This window comes from Meles meles, chromosome 13 (genome assembly GCF_922984935.1).
Source record: "Meles meles chromosome 13, mMelMel3.1 paternal haplotype, whole genome shotgun sequence".
NCBI classification, from domain to species: domain Eukaryota; kingdom Metazoa; phylum Chordata; class Mammalia; order Carnivora; family Mustelidae; genus Meles; species Meles meles.
In genome coordinates, this window is record NC_060078.1 from 52,688,493 (window position 1) to 52,707,952 (window position 19,460).

At 39.6% G+C, this 19,460-nt stretch overlaps 1 protein-coding gene across 12 annotated transcripts in view; it reads right to left on the bottom strand.

Annotated features, from left to right (window-relative positions):
* Positions 1-19,460, bottom strand: part of CPEB3 (cytoplasmic polyadenylation element binding protein 3) — a 195,285-nt gene that overhangs the window by 22,782 nt on the left and 153,043 nt on the right. For all 12 annotated transcript variants that reach the window (XM_046026531.1, XM_046026525.1, XM_046026535.1 and 9 more), the window contains 2 exons: positions 10,692-10,806; positions 937-1,118 (listed from right to left, as the gene is read on the bottom strand). In XM_046026531.1, coding sequence (XP_045882487.1) covers positions 937-1,118; positions 10,692-10,806 — 297 coding nt within the window. The remainder of the gene's footprint in view (positions 1-936; positions 1,119-10,691; positions 10,807-19,460) is intronic.

Here is a 19,460-nt window from a genome sequence, read left to right on the forward strand (position 1 = left end):
CTCTTAAATAAATCTTAAAAACAAGCAAACAAACACAATAACATATTTCCTACTTTATTTATTCCAGTCCAACATATGCCCCAAGAACATCCTTTGCTGGAAGTGTTAACAGCCACAGTACAATTGCAAAGGGAGGTGTTCAATACCTGATCTGTTCTGCTACTTGTTCTATTAATCCATTAACATAGGTCTCAGATTATTTCCTCCTACCACCTTCTATTTCCCCAAACTTCCGAAGAGTGGCAGAGCTGGGATTTCAGGGATTTAGACCTATGTCTGTTCACGAAACCAACTGAGCACACCAGCTCCCTACATCTGCCATGCATCCCCTCTTTAGATCAGAGGGAGCAAATCAGGATACCTCTAGTGGTCCAGCAGGTAACACCATGAAGCAGGAGGGCAGGTAAATCATGGCGTATGGGTTATGAACAGGATTACAGGGACCTGGAGGACTATGGGAATTGGAGGGGACTGAAAGAGACAGCAGTTATCTGGCTCCAATGTGTGATCTTGTAATTTTAAGAGAAATCAGAATTTCAAATTTTTATGCATACTCCCTGAACATTAACATTTAGTGTGAGTCCAAAGTGAACTTGTTTTAAAAGCACCACATGGGTCAAACAGGTCACCAGCTGGCAACCTTTGGTAATGCACTGTTGGCATCACCCTTTAAACAGCACCAGTCGGGTATGCTAAATTCTGCACAGTTATTTTCATAAGTGTAACATCACCCTGGGGATGGGTGAGGCAGAAGGTTCGTTAATGCCTGGCATACTGTGGGTACTCTTTTTTCCAGGCAGCTCAGAGGGACTCATGGACTGATACCATGTAAAGTAAGCTGCTCACTTATGATCACGAGGTGCTTGTCTCCCCAGGGGCCCAGAAAATAAACTTCGTTTCTTTCCCACAGCAGTTATGCCCCGAGCAGTCGCTTACCCGTTTGTCAATGTCATTGTGTTGGAGCTGCACAAAGCGCGCACTGATGGCTGCGATGTAGCTCTGCTGATTGGAGAACGCCACGCGGCCAGCACCTTTGGGGTACTTCAGCTCCGGGTCCGTGTCGATGCCGGCATAGCAGACACCACCATACAGACGGTCCATGATCATTGCCAGTTCAACTGCAAGAAAATAAACACAATTTGGTATAAATGTTTAGAAGGTATTTTTGCCCAGGAGAAGGAAGAACTATTTAAAGATCATGCAGTATAATTAAGAAAAGGAAAACCCATGTTAGGTATCATGAGGGGTGTCTGCATCCGTCTTACAACTCAAGGAAGGGAGCGCCTCATATTTAAAAATAAAATGAAAAAAAATTAAGAATTTACATAATGCACACACAAATTTACATAATCAGAACTTCAGCAACAGTATAAAAGGAATGATCTATTGGCAATCCTCCTGTTCTAATTTCTGTTTAGTCCACTGGAGTGGGCCCGGGGTAGGCAAAGCATTTCAAACAATGCACTAACAATTATAAACAGCCCTATTTACTGACCTCTAAGACTGAAAGCAATTATTAAAGTCATACTGTTATATTAAGAATAAGCTACAGAAAGAATTAATTGCTCATTTTAACTGGAGGCAATATATTTATAACCTTAAGATAAATCTCTACAATGAAAAAAAATACTTATTTTTTAGTATATTCTATTCCAACTGAGAAATCTCCATACCAGACTCTCACACTGAATTCTAAATAATAATAATAATAATAATAATGATAATAGCAGCAATGAACATTTATTGAGCACTTAAAACAATGTACCAGGAAGTATGAAGGCAGTAAAAATACACCCATCTTGTACTCTGCTAAAAATCCAGAGGTCTGGTCTAAACTCCTTGCCACATTTTTTCTAAATAAACCTTTATATTGGTATATTTACAAAACACCTATACAGAAGGCATTTGGAAATTGGACCATTCCAAAGGTCTGATATCCTAGAATTATCCTCACCAACGGTGTCAAGGAAAGACAGGTAGCAATTACTTACCTGGATCCAAACTGACTGAAGGTAATTGTTTACTTGATACTGGATGTCACTTCCTCCACGTATGACAATTTCTTTCAGGCTACTCATATGATTTAAGTCCAGAAGACTTAGCCTTAGGCCTGGGGAATGACCCAAGAGCCCACTTCCCTCAAACACCTACATGTGGTATTTAGAAAGGAGAAGACAGGGTAGGTGGATGATGACCTGGGTTGTAGCCAGTGTGCAAAGACCGTCATATCACACAACAGACCTCTGTGGGAATCAGTATTTGGGGAGAAGGAAAGCAGCCCAAACTGGTGGGGTAGGGGAGGAACTTTGTAGCAGATGCAGAGTTAAAGGGCTGAATGGTAAAAGAACCCCACCAGATTTCTTTTTTTTTTCTTTTTAAAGATTTTATTCATTTACTTGACAGAGATCACAAATAGGCAGAGAGGCAGGCAGAGACAGAGAGAGAAGAGGAAGCAGGCTCCGTGCTGAGCAGAGAGCCTGATGTGGGGCTTGATCCCAGGATCCTGAGATCATGACCTGAGCCAAAGGCAGAGGCTTTAACCCACTGAGCCACCCAGGCTCCCTCCCCCTATCAGATTTCTATGAACAGAAGGAAAGCCAAGCATTACTGGTTTCTGTAGTATGAAGCTGCTGAGCCGGTAAGAAAAGCTTTGTTGCTAACACAAAGGATGCCTTTCTACTTAACTTCTTCAAAACTTCTCTCCATACCAGACTGTCTAATATTGGTGATTATTTTCTAAGTGCCTGTTTTTAAGAAGATTGATCTGCAACCAACAGGTTCTGGAATTTTCAGAAAATAATAAGTTAGCAATAACTAGGCCCTAGAATAGGTACTACTGAAGACAGAACAGCAGAAAGCCATCCCAATTATCCCATTATGATCAGAATTTCTGAGTCATATCAACCAAAGAGCATTGCTGATTACAGCCCAAGTGGACTCTGATTGCAGTCTTAGGGCAGGATCCAGGAATCACATTCATTTAAATTATGCAGTAAGAATCATGCACATACCCTGGGTATCAGAGTTCAGTGGGTCCTCATACTTTAGCCCAACAACCTCTGATGGCTTGAGGATTCCTCACATGGCTAATAGTATTCCAGTAACAGAGACCAAGACATTGAAAGTAGAAATAATTAAATGCAGTCATTAATGAATTTCCGTTATTGGTCAATGGACTTACTAAAATAAGCAACCTCAGGAACTGGAAATTAAACCCCAATTTTCCAAAGACCAAGCTTCTCATGGAATGGCATAAGAGAGTAAACACTCCATCAGCCTGGTGAACAGCCAGGAGAAGAATGCTGGCAAGGGGCTAACTGGCATTTGTCTTCCACCCTTAGAAAGGACTCAGGAATGCATCTGATTTAGAAAGAACGTTTACCATCTGTAAGCTTGAAGCTCCAGCTAAGGAGTTACTATAACCACAGGTTCTTCTACAGCATGGTGGTCTCCAAAGGAATTTTAGGGATCCTGGGCTGTCAGAGCACAAACATTCTATTACTTCATGTATCTAGCTGCTAGAAAATCATCTTCACATGCCAAAGATGAGGTCATGACTGATGTTGCTGGCAGTTAAGTACTTTCGATAGGAAGCAAACCCTCACTCACTTAAGCTAATTATAAATAAATCATTTCCACTTATAACCTTATATACCGTCATTTTCTTGGCCACCAAAAAGTCTGCAGACATTTGAGCTAATGAAATCTCACTCATGTGAAGAGCAATTCGTTGAGAAGCTAGAAGAAACCGAGGTGACTGGAGAGTTGCTTTGGGAAAGAGTATGAAGACTTCCCATCTCTCTTTCTATGCTAATCCATGTTTTAACTACAGAGGGTCTAACACTATGATCACCCTTGAAGAAAAGTAAATAACAGTCAAACAACTGCTGTTTATATTTGGTCCTTTACTCAATCAGCAGATCTTCACTAAAAGCACACTTCCTGCAGGCTAACCTCATGCTGGGCTCTAACACCAGAGTGGTGTTATTTAAGTACTAAACAGAGTTTCTAATTATTAAGAAAAGTAGCCATGCTTGGTAAAAATAGCCTTAAAAAGAGAGAGAGAGAGACTAATTTAATTCACCCACAACATAGGTGACTAACAGAAACACAGAACAAGCCTTCCTTAAGTCCTAAAAATTTCTAATCTGGAACACTTTTGTATATAGAACATAAAAATTCACCTTTAGATGTCAAAATGTACAACTAGTTTTAGAGACTAGGTTTTAAAGAATTCTTTAAAGTGAATATCACCACTTAATACAGTAGATACGATATGGATTCCCTTCCTCTGATGTGGGTGAGGCTAAGCCATGAGAAGGGCTACCCACTTTGACTATCCGGGAGGAGGAGAGAAAAACAGAAGAAAAGAAGTAAGGATCTGGCAAAAATCAACTAAAACCTTCATGGATTTATCTACACCTTGTGATATCAACCTTCCTCATGAAATGTGAGCCTTTGATCGAGGACATGTCTTATTCAGAAAATATAGTCAAACTGCCTACCAAGCCTCTGGTAGTGAATCCTCATTCTAAACCATCCTCTGTAGAAGGAGGGACAGCATAGCTCCCAGGAGCAGGGCATATGGGTGGAGGCTGGGATTCAGACAGATGGAAGTGACAGCAGGCATAGCCAGAGTCCATGTGGAGGCCAGGACCACTTTTTATTTTTTCCTTCCTATCCGGACAGTATTCTGGTCACCACAGGGGTGGGAATGAGCAGGTCTGGTAAACATATCCAGTGGCATTTTATACTCTGGATGAGACGCTCTGTGCTCTTGAGACAACTCAAATCTTCTCATGAAAGGTAACAGCAACACTACTATGACTCTAACCTACCTATTGGCCCTTGTGATGAGCTTTACTGTGCCACAGCTGGAGAGGGAAACAAGAACACTGCAGTTGTGTGTAGCATCTAGAAATCTATAAATTCCTCTGGGTTGTGGGGACTATGACTCTGAAATTGAATCTAAACCTCAATTATGGTTCCTTGATTTGCTTCTGAATATTCACAGAGAACTGAAAGGAACTTCAGCTCACTAGAGAGAAAATCATGATGACGTTTATATCCTACCCTACACCGGGATCCTGTTCCTAACATTTAATTATATTTCAAAGCCAGCCACAGGCAATGTCTAAGTCCGAGACACTATGAGACCCAAATGGGGTACAGCAGGAATGAGAAGTGTCCAGGGAAATATCAACACATTCATGTTTCCAGATTCTAAACTATGAGTCTAGAAACCACTTTTTCTTCCCTTTGGAGATAAGAACAAAGCAGACGGGAAAGAGGTATAAGGCACCTCAGGCGGATGAAGAGGTCTGGACTTCAGAAAGAAAGCACGATTCAACTACAAGTTGGACTGTCTAGGTTTTCCACAATTGCTGCATTGGTTCACAGGGCAGTTCAGACATCTTAAGTGGAGGAAACGTGCTCATAAGCTTCCACTCTGTATCAAATGTCGGGAAGTTAAGAATACTTTCAAATAAGTTGTATGAACAACCAACTACGTCAGAGAGATTAAGTGTTGAACTTGATTAAATCAGACTGGTACCAACTTGACTGTTAATAATGTTACTGAGACAACATTTCAGATCTCAGCTTGATGAAGAAGCTTTGCTCTTTGCAAAGAACTTGAAGTCTGGAAATTGGAGTTTGAATCTTGGCATTTTTACTTATTGTGGCCTTGGCCAATCAGCCCCTTGGAACTCTGCTTCCTATCACTGAAGTGAAAAGTCTACCACTTACAACCTCACAAGGTTATCAGGGCGATTAAACATACATGAGAGCTCTGAACACACGGCTCAGCAGAGACTGGTGTTCAAATGTTTAGTTTTACCCAGGGGGTGCTTTTCTTGCTACTCATAAATCTTTGCTTAATATTAACTTGGCCTGGTTTCTGCTCCATGAGCACCAATTTGTCCCAGTCTTACTTTGGCTTTATGCTAATGTCACTCAATCTGCCAAGGACATGGCAAAGTTTGACATTAGTTGTGGGTGAGCGTTAGCTTTTCAGGGTGAGAAAGAACACAAGCATGTACTAGCATTAGAAAATCCTTAACCATGGGGCGCCTGGGTGGCTCAGTGGGTTAAGCCTCTGCCTTGGGCCCAAGTCATGATCTCAGGGTCCTGGGATCAAGCCCCTCCTCCGGCTCTCTGCTCAGCAGGGAGCCTACTTCCCCCTCTCTGTCAGCTGCTCTGCTTACTTGTGATCTCTCTCTCTGTCAAATAAATAAATAAAATCTTAAAAAAAAGAAAATCCTTAACCCTAAAGGAAATCCAGTCAATCAGGTCAGTGTGCCAAATCTGGAGTTTATCTGGGACAACTTATACTGAACTTGGACTTGGAGAAAGAAAAAACTTCTACTACTGGGAAACCTGGTATAATTGCTGCCTGCTACCACTTCACAGAACAACAGAAAAAAGGATATGGTTACGATATTCCTATTTCCTAAATCACAAATCAGGATGTAGTTCCTAATACATATAAACTACCAGAATGTTTATACAGAATGTCTGAAATAAGTGCTCTTAGAAAAATTTAGAATGTTCTCTAAGTGTACACCATACATCACTAAGTATTTACCTCAAAAGTATTTTTTAAAAAGATCTTTATTTATTTATTTGACAGACAGAGATCACAAGTAGGCAGAGAGGCAGGCAGAGAGATGGGGGGCGGGAAGCAGGCTCCCCGCTGAGCAGAGAGCCCGATACGGGGCTCAATCCCAGGACCCCAGGATCATGACTCAAGCCGAAGGCAGAGGCTTTAACCCACTGAGCCACCCAGGTGCCCCATGCCTCAAAAGTTTCTTTATTGTTTTGTTTTCCTCCCAAAAAAGCCATCCTCATAATAGTCGGTGGTGGGGAGGCAGAGAAGGAAATTTCAATATCCATCACAGACAGGAAAGACTTATCAGAGCAATGGGAAAGGCAGGAGACCCAAAGATGATGAGCAAATGTAGGCTCCAGGGACTCAGCCGAGCAATCTCTCAAGATTGATCTGTTCTGCAGGACCTGGTTAGATAAACTGTCAGAAGAAAGTCATGAAGTGGACAGCTCACATGTCCCTAATGAGAAAGGAAGTCTGAGGGTTTCCCAGGCATGATTAAAGTTGGAGGTAGATGGGTCCCAAAGCTTGATCACTGAGGCCGTCTTCAGACTGGGTATCTAAGCCTCTTGGGGTTAGAGTCTACGCTAGGGTCAGAACGCTCATGTTTATAAACTATAATCCTCAAGCCTGGCACTCGTTTCCTCTCAGAGCAAAGAGATGCATTTTAGAGAGGTTCTGATGCTACAGGGAAATACACTAGGGCTATTCCTGTATTGAGATTCAGAAGACCTTCTGTTTACATTACTTGAATGAAGGGTAGTGACATGCTGTTGTACTTTCAGGTGGTAGTAAGTAGAGAACCAGACCAACTACCCCTTTCCTGGTACTGACTCTGAAGAATACATAAACTTTAGCCACATGATGGCATGGTGAGTCTACCTACAGCCTTTCCTAGGATGGGGGTGGGAAGAGGTGAGTCGCAGAAGGAGAACAAGACCTGAAAACCACAGAGAGACTCAAGGCAAACCATCCTGGACTTGTCAGTGTCACTGAGGAGCAATGGAAGGGAGGGACAAGAGACAATAGGAATGTGTATTTAAACTAGAGCAACCAACAATCAGGCAATCTAACGTTGGATAAGCATCTAAATTTTCCATTGATATTTTCCCATTTTCAGGTTAATTTTTTTAGGCCTATGATTTTTTTCTTTCCAACCTGTATTTTAAAAAGGCAGGCTTGTCAAAAAGACTGGAAAGACCAACTTAAATTTAGCCAGGGCAATACTGCTTAAAACAGGTTGCCTTGTTTCTTTAGAATGGTTTGTGTGTTTCTGTTTGGTAGGATAATGACTATATTTAGAATAATTTATTAGTGATAACAGTTTCTATCTAACAATGGGAAGATATCAAAGAGAAAAAGCCTCACAAGATTCAAAGGAATAATTCTTGAGTGATAACGTTTTAAGTCACTGTAACATGTTAAAGGATAATTTTTGGCCTACAGTGAGGTGAAAATCAATCTGGACACCTAAAAGTCTCACCTGTTGAGTACTATTCAACCATGTCTAGTATAGGGTCACCCTACATACAGTGCCTGAGATAGTTTTAAGAGTTTTCAGAATTCCACGACCATAATACCATCCAGAATTAATAAAAAATGCCCTCAAGTATTTAAAAACCAAATCTGAGAATCACTGTGTTGAATAATATAATTTAGTATCCAATTACTACTGAGTTAGTGGTCTATTAATACATTTCTGGTTCTCTTCTGAAACCTCTGATTCTGTAGATGATGACCTGGTCAACACCGACAGAGGGATGTTCATTCAGTTTGGCATGGACGTATACTGGCTCTGTGCCAGTAACAAGGGGATGCTCAATAAATGTTTATTGTTCAAGTCAACTGCATTGTAAGACTGCCTAGCAGAGTCAAAATGAATTCCTTTTAAAATAGTCTTCTATTCCAAGGCACACACCAGTCCACAAAGCTCAGTGTGTTGCAAAGAAACCCAGTTCTGTGCACATGGATAAAAGCTGCAGAGGTTAATTCTTTTTGTTTAGATTACATGGATTCCAATCTGGAAGGCTTGGAGAGGGAGTCAAATGCTGAGATGCTAATATAGATTGCTTAGCCATCTAGAAACTAGTTACACTTATGGGAGGTATTGGCATGGGGGAACACTCTCACTAGACCAAGGGAATGTAGATTACTATCCACACAAGTGTAAAACAAAACCATTTTAAACCAAAAAGCTTTAGCTTAGCTTTAAAAAAAAAGAGAGAGAAAGAGAGAGAACTTTGAGACTTATAAAAGGTATACTGTCTAGGTAGAGAACACAAAATCCCATTTCTGACTAGACAACTAAATTTAACTTTTGCCTAATCCTAGGATTTGGAGCATCTTGTGAAGAATAGTAAAAAGGGTGAATAATAAAAAAGGGAACTTAGTTTCTAAACTTTTGTGTCTGTGATTTAAAAACAGACATAAAAAGTTAAAGTCAGTTCTATTATTTTTATAATTGTGGGAATTTTTCTTTCAGAATTTTTTTTTTCAGATCCCCAACTAGAAAAAAAGGAGAGGGACCAGAATATGAAAATTAATTTGTACTTGTAGTTCGCTGCAAAAAAAGAATAACTAGAATGCTAGCAATAAATGTCCATTCTTTTAGAATACATACGTGATTAAAAGACTATAAAAGGGGATTCTTCTCCCTCTCTCCTCCTAAACATAACACTAGTTAGAAAAAAACACTAGTTAGGAAAAAAAAACAACAAAACACTAGTTAGAATATTCCATGCCCCCACCCACATTTTTTTTTTCCAAACACAAGCAGTTTAGAAACAAAGGGCTACATTTGCCCTCATCTCATGATGCTGTTCACGTTTGTGGTAGCCCTTCCTAGACTTTATTCTGACAGCAGATAAAAGGGAGACATCTCTGCTGCTTGGTTTTCTTCCTCTGGACACAGTTTTCCATTAGAGTGAGAACAAGACCTAAAGATATTTGACTTTCTGGGAAACTGTAAAATTACAAACTTCAAAATCACAATTAATATGTTTTAAAATCCCTCAAAATGGAAACATGAATATAACTTTAGAGAGACCTACAGTTACCTTTCAGGAGTGTGCCGAAGCTGAGATTTGAATACATTAGAAGAAAAGCTGATGAACATTCAGAACTAAGAAGTCATCAAAGTCAGAGACAAATAGCTGTAATTCTTTTTTATGATTCTTGTATAATTCTTTTTTTCACTACTTCATTTTAATGGTCTCTGCTTTTTCTTTTCTTTTTTAGGTAGAACTAAGTCGGCCTGCTTACGAATAACAGAGAAAACATTGCACTTTTGCAACTACAGGGCAATGGCGACCTTATTTTTTCATTTTACTTTTGAAAAATAAACTCAATTATTTTAAGCACTTTAAAAACTTCGTTCTTACAAATAATTTTATTCTATTCTACTGGTAGAACACTGTTGCGCAACTGATTAGATTAATCTTCGGATTTAAATATTGAAGTCATCGGCTCAGCATCACTTCAAATACCCCAGTCAGGATTCTGCCCAATCTCAGCCCACAATTATTTTGTCATTGGAAAGCAACTTAAAAAATAAAACAAACAAACCAGGCAAGCTTTTAAAAAGTCATAATAAAGATGCTCAACATCAGCCATTTTTCAAAGTGCATAAAAAAAAGGGGGATCTGTTCTACTTGGGAAGAGTTCAGTTTGCTTCCCAGCGACACAATTCCTAAGCAATGGTTTGGCTTGTCACTGAGGGGTACACAGCTGTGCTGGACAGCTTTCTGATGGGGTGACTTCTTTCTCTGTCACACATAACAATGCTGACTAGCATGAGAATGCACACTGCCAAATGTATTGTTATTATTTTTAAAATATGTGGTTGAGAACACTAAATAGAATTCATCCTTTCAAAATAACAGTTTAATGAAACTGACTCTCGTACCATAGGAAAATAAAGCATTTGGGGAGAAAACGTTTAATCCTGAAAGAGTTAGCTCAGTGAAACTTCTTTTTGGACATTGTGTATAGCTGAGCAGAAACCTAGAAAATATTAAAGACTAAATACAACGGGGATTTTGTTGTTGGTGGTTTTGTTTGTTGTGGTGTTACTATTTCCACTCACCAGCTCGAAGGGGTCGTGGAACTCCCCCAACAAAGATAGTTTTTCTGGGGTCCAAAGGCTGAGAACCATCCATTACAAAGTCACTGTCACTTAGGTTCCATGGTCGAATTTGCACCTGAAAAAAAGTCGTTTACTTGGTCCTTACTTCATTTCCATCAACCCCAAATGAGAATAAGGTGACTAAAGACAAACCCGCTGATTTGTGCATTTTACACATACATAACCCAAACAAATCCAGTTATTCATTTATGTTATCTGCATTAGGTGCCTTTCACCAGAACTCGGGGGATCTACTTACAGGTAGGTACTCTAATCAGCACTCTAAGACATACACCATGAAACCTTCAGAAACTACCCGTGGTTTTGAAAAAAAGGCAGACTTTTAGAGACAGACTTGGGGTTTTGAATCGGATCCATTTTAACACATGATAGACTGTTTATAACCTGTCACAGTTCAGCACTTAACTTTTTAAGAGCTCACCTAAAGAAAGGGAACAGGAATATGAGGAATACGTTCTAAAAATTATCTGTAGGTCTGGCTTTTAATTTTTTATCAACCCCTAAAATTGAAACATTCTTCTTTCAGAAATATGGTTTAACACAGATCAACACTCATCGGGTTAGCATGGAATTACCAGCAATATCAAATACTGAAGCACACAGCATTATCTACTTTTGATTTATCTGATTTTCTTAAACCAGTTTGGTTAAATAAAGGTGAGCCTAGAAATTGAAGTTATTTTTCAAAGAGCAGAAAAAGAAATCTTTATGGACATACTTCTTTCTATTTGGTACTATCTCTTCACTGGTACTCTGACTTCCTGCCTACAAAAAATAAGGTATTTCATCAGAATTGTAACCTTAAAACATATTCCTTTCAATCCTTAACTCAATCATCAAAGAATAACTTAAAACAAAACCACACACACACAAAAACCCTCCCATACCAAAAGGAGAGCTTCAGTAAGGCCTGAGAATCAACCAGTTACTCAGCCGGGCAAGTGCTCTGGGAAAGGAGCTAGGTGGTAGAAGAAGAACCAATGTCTGTCTTTAGGGAACACACCTCTTCTTTCCCAGTCTCTCTGACAGGATAGGAAACATAACAGCTGAATTTTCATTTCCTTAGGACAACACAATTTTTCATTTTCCCCATGGCTCAACTGTTAACACTTAATGCAAAAAAAACACATAAGATGATTTCTTATGTGGCTTGACTGGTATCTAGAAGTACTCTCATTTGAAAGGTAGTACATCTGTCAATTACAGTTTCAAACCACCTTGAATCAACTCTAGAACTGGCATTGCACAGTTAGAAACAGTCCACAGATTCCTTATGATTGCTAAGTTCACCCCCTCCCCAACTTTTTGCCATTTATGACACTATTGTCTTCACTAGTTTGTGAGAAGCAGTAAAATCTCCATTTCTTCCGTAGACCCTGAAAACGTGGACCTGTTTTCAGTTCTGCTAACGTTTAAGCATTTGCTTCACATTTATCATGTGGAAAAAAAAAAAATCCTTGTTCTTCTCTTGACTATTTCATCTATTTGACCAAATTACTGTTCCCTTGACATTTATCACACAGGCGGATTCACGAATACCATAAAGCACCACTTTAAAATTCCTTCATGAGGGCCTACTACTAATTTTTAATTAAAAACACAACTTCTTCATAATGTAAGAACAAAGATTCTAATGTCCCCACTAACAAAAACGTAGGACATATGTTTTTCTACACAGAGCCCTCTCTTCTTCCAGCCTCATCCTTGATAAATTTAAGGCAGCTTCAGGACCTGGTAAGGCAATTGCCATCATTTAGTGATGACTGAATTTAATTGTGGGTCACTCTGTTTCACAAATGAAAACAATTCCCTTGTAGTATCCATGGCATTCTGGTTTCATTTAATCAGAAGCACAGAAAATGCAGCCTTCTATAATAGCTGTAGGTTACTGCTGCTCAGAAAAACTCCCCAGAAGATCGCAAACCTTCCCGCTGAGAGCTTTCATTACTGCCTCTTCTCCCGCCCACCCTTGCTTCGTTACATCACACACAACCCATTCCCTTAGCTATTCTTGTATTATAGACTAGGTAAAAATACAGGAAGAAGACTCAAGAGACAGTAATGATTAAACCCTATTCACAGAACCAGCATTTCCCAGCTGCCACGAGAAAAATAGCTCCTCAGAGCTCCTACCACCACAGAATCAGAGAAATGTCAACATAGGCCAACACCAGCACATTCTACATGCTAAGCAAAAAGTAATATTGTGGTACTGTTTGCACTGGGAAGTTCCAATCACACTCTGTTTGCCCTCTGAAATATAAGCTCGCTCTCACATAAGGCATGTTCTCCACCTTCTAAGTTTATTCTCAGCCCTCAGGGCCTGATACCCATATTTTACCTTTCTGACTTACTTTTTGAATATATTTTCTGGTCCTCACTTATATATGTAGGTATTTCTCTACCTTTTAAATACCATGCTTTCTAAACTGACTCAAATATACTGTTGAAAGGGGCAGAATACAAATAAAAGAACGGCTTTTTGATTATCTTCATTTATTTTATAATTATTTTTGAGACTGGATGAAATTAGAGCTCTGTTCCAATTCAATATAAACTTCCCCCAGCAAAACAACCTTTATATATATAGGCTTTACTGCGTGTACGTGTGAAACAACGCTTCCAGTATGTTGTCAAATAGGCTATACTCTGAGCCGTAAGAGCCTCAACATCCTGAGGGCTGGGAGTTTAGGGACTTCATCAGACAGGGTGGAAATTCCCTTACATGAGCCTGACAGTGATTCCAACACTCCTTCCTGGAGAAACCTGACCACATTTGCTTAAAAAATTCACTCTAGAAAGAGGCACAGCCCATTGGCCTTCAACCATGCCATATCCTCATAGTAGGGGTTACGCAAAACCAAATGTCCGCAGGGATGGACAGGTAGCACAGACTTATCAGCCACCAGAAAAGTTAGCCATTAGGCAGGCAAAGACACCCGGGAGTAAAACGTTCCGTTTAAAGGACACTTCTCAGCTCCAGCAAGTAATTATTGTTTGTGAATGTGTTGCCAGATTTTTTCCATTTTTGAAAAGTAGCTAGAAATTCAGATTTTTATGTGGAATTTCAAGGTTTTAATTTTAAGCTGAGAAGGAATTCAAATGTTAAAGCCTCTGTACAGCTAAACCAAACTAACCAGATCTATCTTGTGGGCCTCAGACTTGTGATCTCTGACTGAAAGGTTTACTTTCTAGTAAACCCCACAGCTCCCAATGGAATGTTGTCTTCCATAAGCACTCATGAGAGAAAAAACAAAAATGGTTTTTCCTTGGTGTCTTTTTTAACTGTGTATTCCTATGGAAGCTCTGGTGAGGATCGTGAAACCTACTCTTTGGCTGGATTACTTGCTTCTTAATTCTTAAGAATAATCTGAATTAATATCTGAATTAATAATCTCCCTTGCATAATTGCTTATCTCCAAAGGCAAATTTTTTTAAGGATAAAGACAAAAACCAAACGTAAAGGTGGTGCTATTAATATATCAATTTGTGCTATAGAGTGTCTCTAACAGACTTCAAGAAGCCTAAAAGAATGTAACATTAATCATATCAACAGTTAGAACTGAAAGCACTCATTTTCCTTTTCAAGGATTCCCAATGTATGTTCTGTGAACAGCAGGTCTGTAGGGGGTTGTTCTGCCAGACATGCAGTGTTTAGGAAAAGTTATAGGCTCTCTTCCTTCTTGGAGTTTCATGGCACCCATTGGTGTATATTAATCAAAGGCCCTTGGTGGGGTTATGGACATTGGGGAGGGTATGTGCTATGGTGAGTGCTGTGAAGTGCGTAAACCTGGCGATTCACAGACCTGTACCCCTGGGGCTAATAAGACCTGTACCCCTGGAGTAATAATACATTTACTCCAACATATGTTGGAGTAAATACAAAAAAAAAAAAAAAAAAAAAAAGGCCCTAAGAAGTTCTACAGGAAAGAAATCTGTTCAAATATTGTTTAATGCAGCATTTCCAAAATTTTTCTCATAACAACTACTAATATCCATACTTTGGTAATACTGCCCTACTATAGCTTACTCTTAGTATGTAACAAAATATGGCATAACAAGGCTGAACCAACTGGAAAAAATGTAGAAACTTCATTCCAACCACAGCTTTTTCTCACCTATTTCCTGCTATTGCTCTAAAAGGGTTGTTCTTATAGAAATTAACTTTAAGAGGTTAAGAGCATAGTAAATATAAATAATAGTTCAAAAAATTGAAAGCTTTCTGACTAAACTGCACAAAAGAGATGTTTGGCTATTGTGATACCAATAAGGAATAAAATATTTAATTACAGTCCCATGTAAAAACCAAAGTGTCAGCCTATGTAAAACTAAAAGTCATTCATAGGGATAAGAGCAGGCCAAGTGTTAGGAAAAAAAAAATTTAAGAAATAGAGTCACTTATTTTGACAAGAAGCTATAAGATCATTTTTTAGAAATTAATTTCATCAAAAATTTGCAAAAGCCTCTAAGTAAAAATTCAATATAAAATACATTTTAATTGTATCTTTAATAACTGGATAAGAGAAAACACATAGCTTTAGTAAGAACAGTTTTTTAACATAAACCTTAGGGTTTTAAGTCTTCACACATGACTAAGCCACCCTATGGCTCTAGAATTCTCTGTTTAGACCACTATTTAGAATTCTGACATTTATCTACTAGTAAATAACAGTATCTTGAGCTCATTTTGAACATCTCACTTATATTTCATCCTCGTCTGATCATGTCTTTAGGTTACAAACATCCAACACAGGAACATCCTACTGCAGAGGGCACTCCTTTTCATCTCTTCATCTCAAGACCACGCCACAAAGCAACCAAACTGTTCAGAGTCAACAGTGCAATCTGGTGGCCAGCACAGGAAACTGCCTGATCAAAACCCCTTTCCTGCTGTTTTCTTTCCCTTGAATTTCCCATAAAGTATATGGTGTAGCCTCCCTACCCCCCATTTCCTCTTTCTTTTTTCAATACCCTTCAAATTCCTACTCAGGAGGAGGTCTCCATTTTTCTCTCCCTAGTCATACAATCCTTTCAGTCTACATGAATCATAAAAGCAATACTGCAGAAACATCAGGACTGTTCTCCCAAGCAACCAGCAGCATCGCTGCTCTTCTGATGGCCAGGATGAGTCAGCTAAACTTAGGTCCCCTGACATACAGCTGCAACAGCTCGGCTGCACCGGTAATGAACTCAGGCCCACCCCAGCTGTCAGCAATTCTATTTTAAGCATCACAGACCTCACAGAATGACTGGAGTGCCCCACAGTATCACGAATAAACAAGTTTGTGGTTTGTGAGGCATCTTTATCTCTTCCACGCTGAAAGGGGTTGTTTTATTATTATTAACCACCAAAACTAACACCATAACAGCAATAATTATGGTCTGGATTCTCCAAAGAACATTCATATTTGGTATCTCATTTCAACCCAATTTCTTTTTTAAAAATTAATTAATTAATTTTTAAAAGATTTTATTTATTTGTCAGAGAGCGAGAGAGAGAGAGCACAAGCAGGGGGAGAGAAACAGGCTCCCTGCTGAGCAAGGAGCTGATTGCAGGACTCAATCCCAGGACTTTGGGATCATGACCTGAGCTGAAAGCAGACGCTTAACCAACTGAGCCTGAGCCACCCAGGGGCCCCTCAACCTAATTTCAACCATACAGCTCCCTAACAAAAAGGTGAGTCAGTTTCCAGGAGTTTAGATGCTGCTTATTATTTTCAAGTGTTGCTCTCCCCCCAATAGAGAGGAGGAGATACCCTCCCTGTATCTTCTAGGGGAAGTGGCCAGAGAGCAACCTAATAGCTCATTGGTTTCACTGCTCTTGATAAGAGTTTTCTACCCTGGGCTGCTCTGGGGCCTCCAATCAGAATCCCACTGGGCCTCTAAGCAGAAAACTAACTCTCAGACTCAAACTACTTCTCCTACTCCGTACACAGAAACAGATTACAGGCCCCAGAGAGCTTCATCAAAATAGGCAGGATTCTTCCTAGACAGGGAGTTAAAAGTAACCCTGGGAAATTCTCTCATGCCCTCCCAGAATGCTCCAGGTCCACCATCAGAGTCAGGAAACGGTCTAGGTACAAAAAAGTACGCCCTGCCATCTGTACCAAGCTGCACAGCCTGCCTGATGTAGGGAAACCACAGGCTTTCAGTCCTTCAGCTACTTTTGAACAATTCAAATAGCACTCTGCATACTGTTTTCCTAAGGGCACCCAGTACCCAAACAGAGCATGCATAAACTGCCCTGAAGAGGGTGATCTACATCTTTGCTCTATGCTTGACTTAGTAAAGCAATTAACCAATTAAATGTAGAGATCAATACCCATACTTGTAACTGGAAGATTCGATGGAAATCTCTAAAGGCTTTCCTGACTCCTTCAGGAATATCTGACCACTTTGCCTTTGAGCCCCCACCCTATGGCCACTCCTTATAAAACTTTTCTCATAGCACCTTGGACTCCTTACTTCACTTAGTATTAATATGTCTATTTCCTTCCCCTGGGCTCTAGGGTCCTCTAAGGGGGAGACCATATCTCTGTGTGGGTCCCAATTGCCTGGCAAAGCACCCAACAGAGTGAGCGCTCTGTGCTCATCAGCGTTCTGGTGAATTAACAAAGGTTTTCCTGAGGGGCAGATGTTGATGCCACAAGATGTCCAGCCACTGCCCTTCTACAGTTCCCAGATCACTCTCCTCACTCCACGGAAAGCCACCTGCCTGGGATAGGGAAATACAGTGTGTCTGATCACCAGTGGGAGCCCTGAGGCCTCGCCTAATCAGCACAAATTTCTGATGTCCCCCCCCACTCCTGTGATCTACTCAGTGATCAGAATTGCCCAGTGCTCATCATGGCTGCTGATACTCCTACATCATTTAGAAAATATAAGCACAATAGATGATTTCCTTTTTTTTGATGCTTTCCTTTTGAAAGAAAGAAGAAACTAGCACTTTTGAAGACATACACTACACCACCGCACCAGGCATTTAAACACACTGTCACATTTAAACTCACCATAACTTTATCCTGTAAACATTACTCCTACTTTAGAGATAAGGAAACAAGGACTAAGAAGAGTAAAGTCAAGTCAGAACTGAAACCCAGGTTTATCTGACCCAGAGGCTATATAGATACTCTTTCCAATGCAATGATGTCCTGTGTCTGTAAGAGTCCTTGTCCTTCAGGCTACTTGGCCACCAGCCACGCTTCCTGAGAGTCACCTGAACAAGCCAAAATACATTTTTTTATTTGTGAATGATTAATTTCTCTCTTCTTTCTAAGTTCATTCTGCTCCTTTTCAATTAAGAAATGACTGGTAGTTCTTCTTAAACCTACTAACAAAATCAGTAGTTAGAAAAGCTGAAGAAAATGATTTAGCAATGAACTGGCACTGTATTCAGCTATTTTAACTTCCAGGTTCATAGCCTCAAGCAATTGTGCTCTTGCAGCCAGACAATTTTGTCCAATGTCTACACAAATGTGTATTTCCAGCTCCATGGTACTAGGACAAGGATGTTGTTACTGGCATGCTGATCACTAAAACTCTTGAGAGTAATATACACATAAAAGTTCAAGTTACCTAAGTTTTTCCTGGGAAGAAGCCTATTCTTTGAATGAGCTTCATGGAATACTAATTCCACCAAAACCTTCACAAGTATAATCCCCAAACAGGTATATCAAATGCTGGGTTAAAAAATATTACACAAATTTATTTACTGCAAGACTTCTCAGAACCTTAATATATCAACTTTTCCCAAATGTTCTTGCCTATGGAACGCTTAATTGAAGGAGAAAATGGATATAAAATGCACAAAATTCTCAACAAATGACATCTATTATTGTTATGAGCAAACCTTTTGGCAATGATGCTCTCAAGAGATGGGCCAGGTGTTCTTCAGAACGCACTCTGGAAAATACTAAATATGGTCCCTTAAGGGGACCACTAGAAACTATTTTAGTATATCAAAACTGCAGCATCTTATAGACCTCCCTAAAAAGGAATATTAGGTCCTAAGATTCAAACACTAAGAAACTCTGGACTCAAATGCAAATTCAGAGAGTGGGGAGAGGAGAAGGCTTTATTATGAATAAGAGGTATTTCTCTCATTTTAGAGGAGAAATTCCTATGATAGAAGGTGCCCAAACCATGAAATTTAGACCAAAAGGAACAAATAAATAAATAAAGAAGATTAGAAATGCTGAAGATTTTCAAGGAGGGATATGACAAATCTGATTTGACTGAGCCAAGATAAAATTATAGTTATTGTCTTAGGAGGTAGTAGGTGGAGAACGAAAGAGCTTAAGTAAATATACCACAAACCCAAGGGCTGAGGCCATCAATCAACGAGCCCTGTAACTTAGCCCCTATTTATTTTCCCAATTTAATCTCCCTCTGCTCCCTTTCATACATTTGTGCTTCATCTAACCAACCTAAATGTTCTCCACTCATTCTACACAGTTTCTTATTTCTGTGTTTATACTTTTGCCTTTCTCTGCAATGTCCATTTCCTGCAATTCCATAGCTCCACCTCTCCCCTGGCTAATCTCCAAACCTTTTTCAACTTTCATGGCCTAGTTCCAATGACACGTCATCCAAGAAGCTTTCTTTTTCACTCCAGGTATGTATAAACTCTCCAAAGCACTTAAATCTTTATCTTCATTGTATTTGTTATTTTTCCTAATTTTGACAAATATTTGAAAAACTTTTATGTGC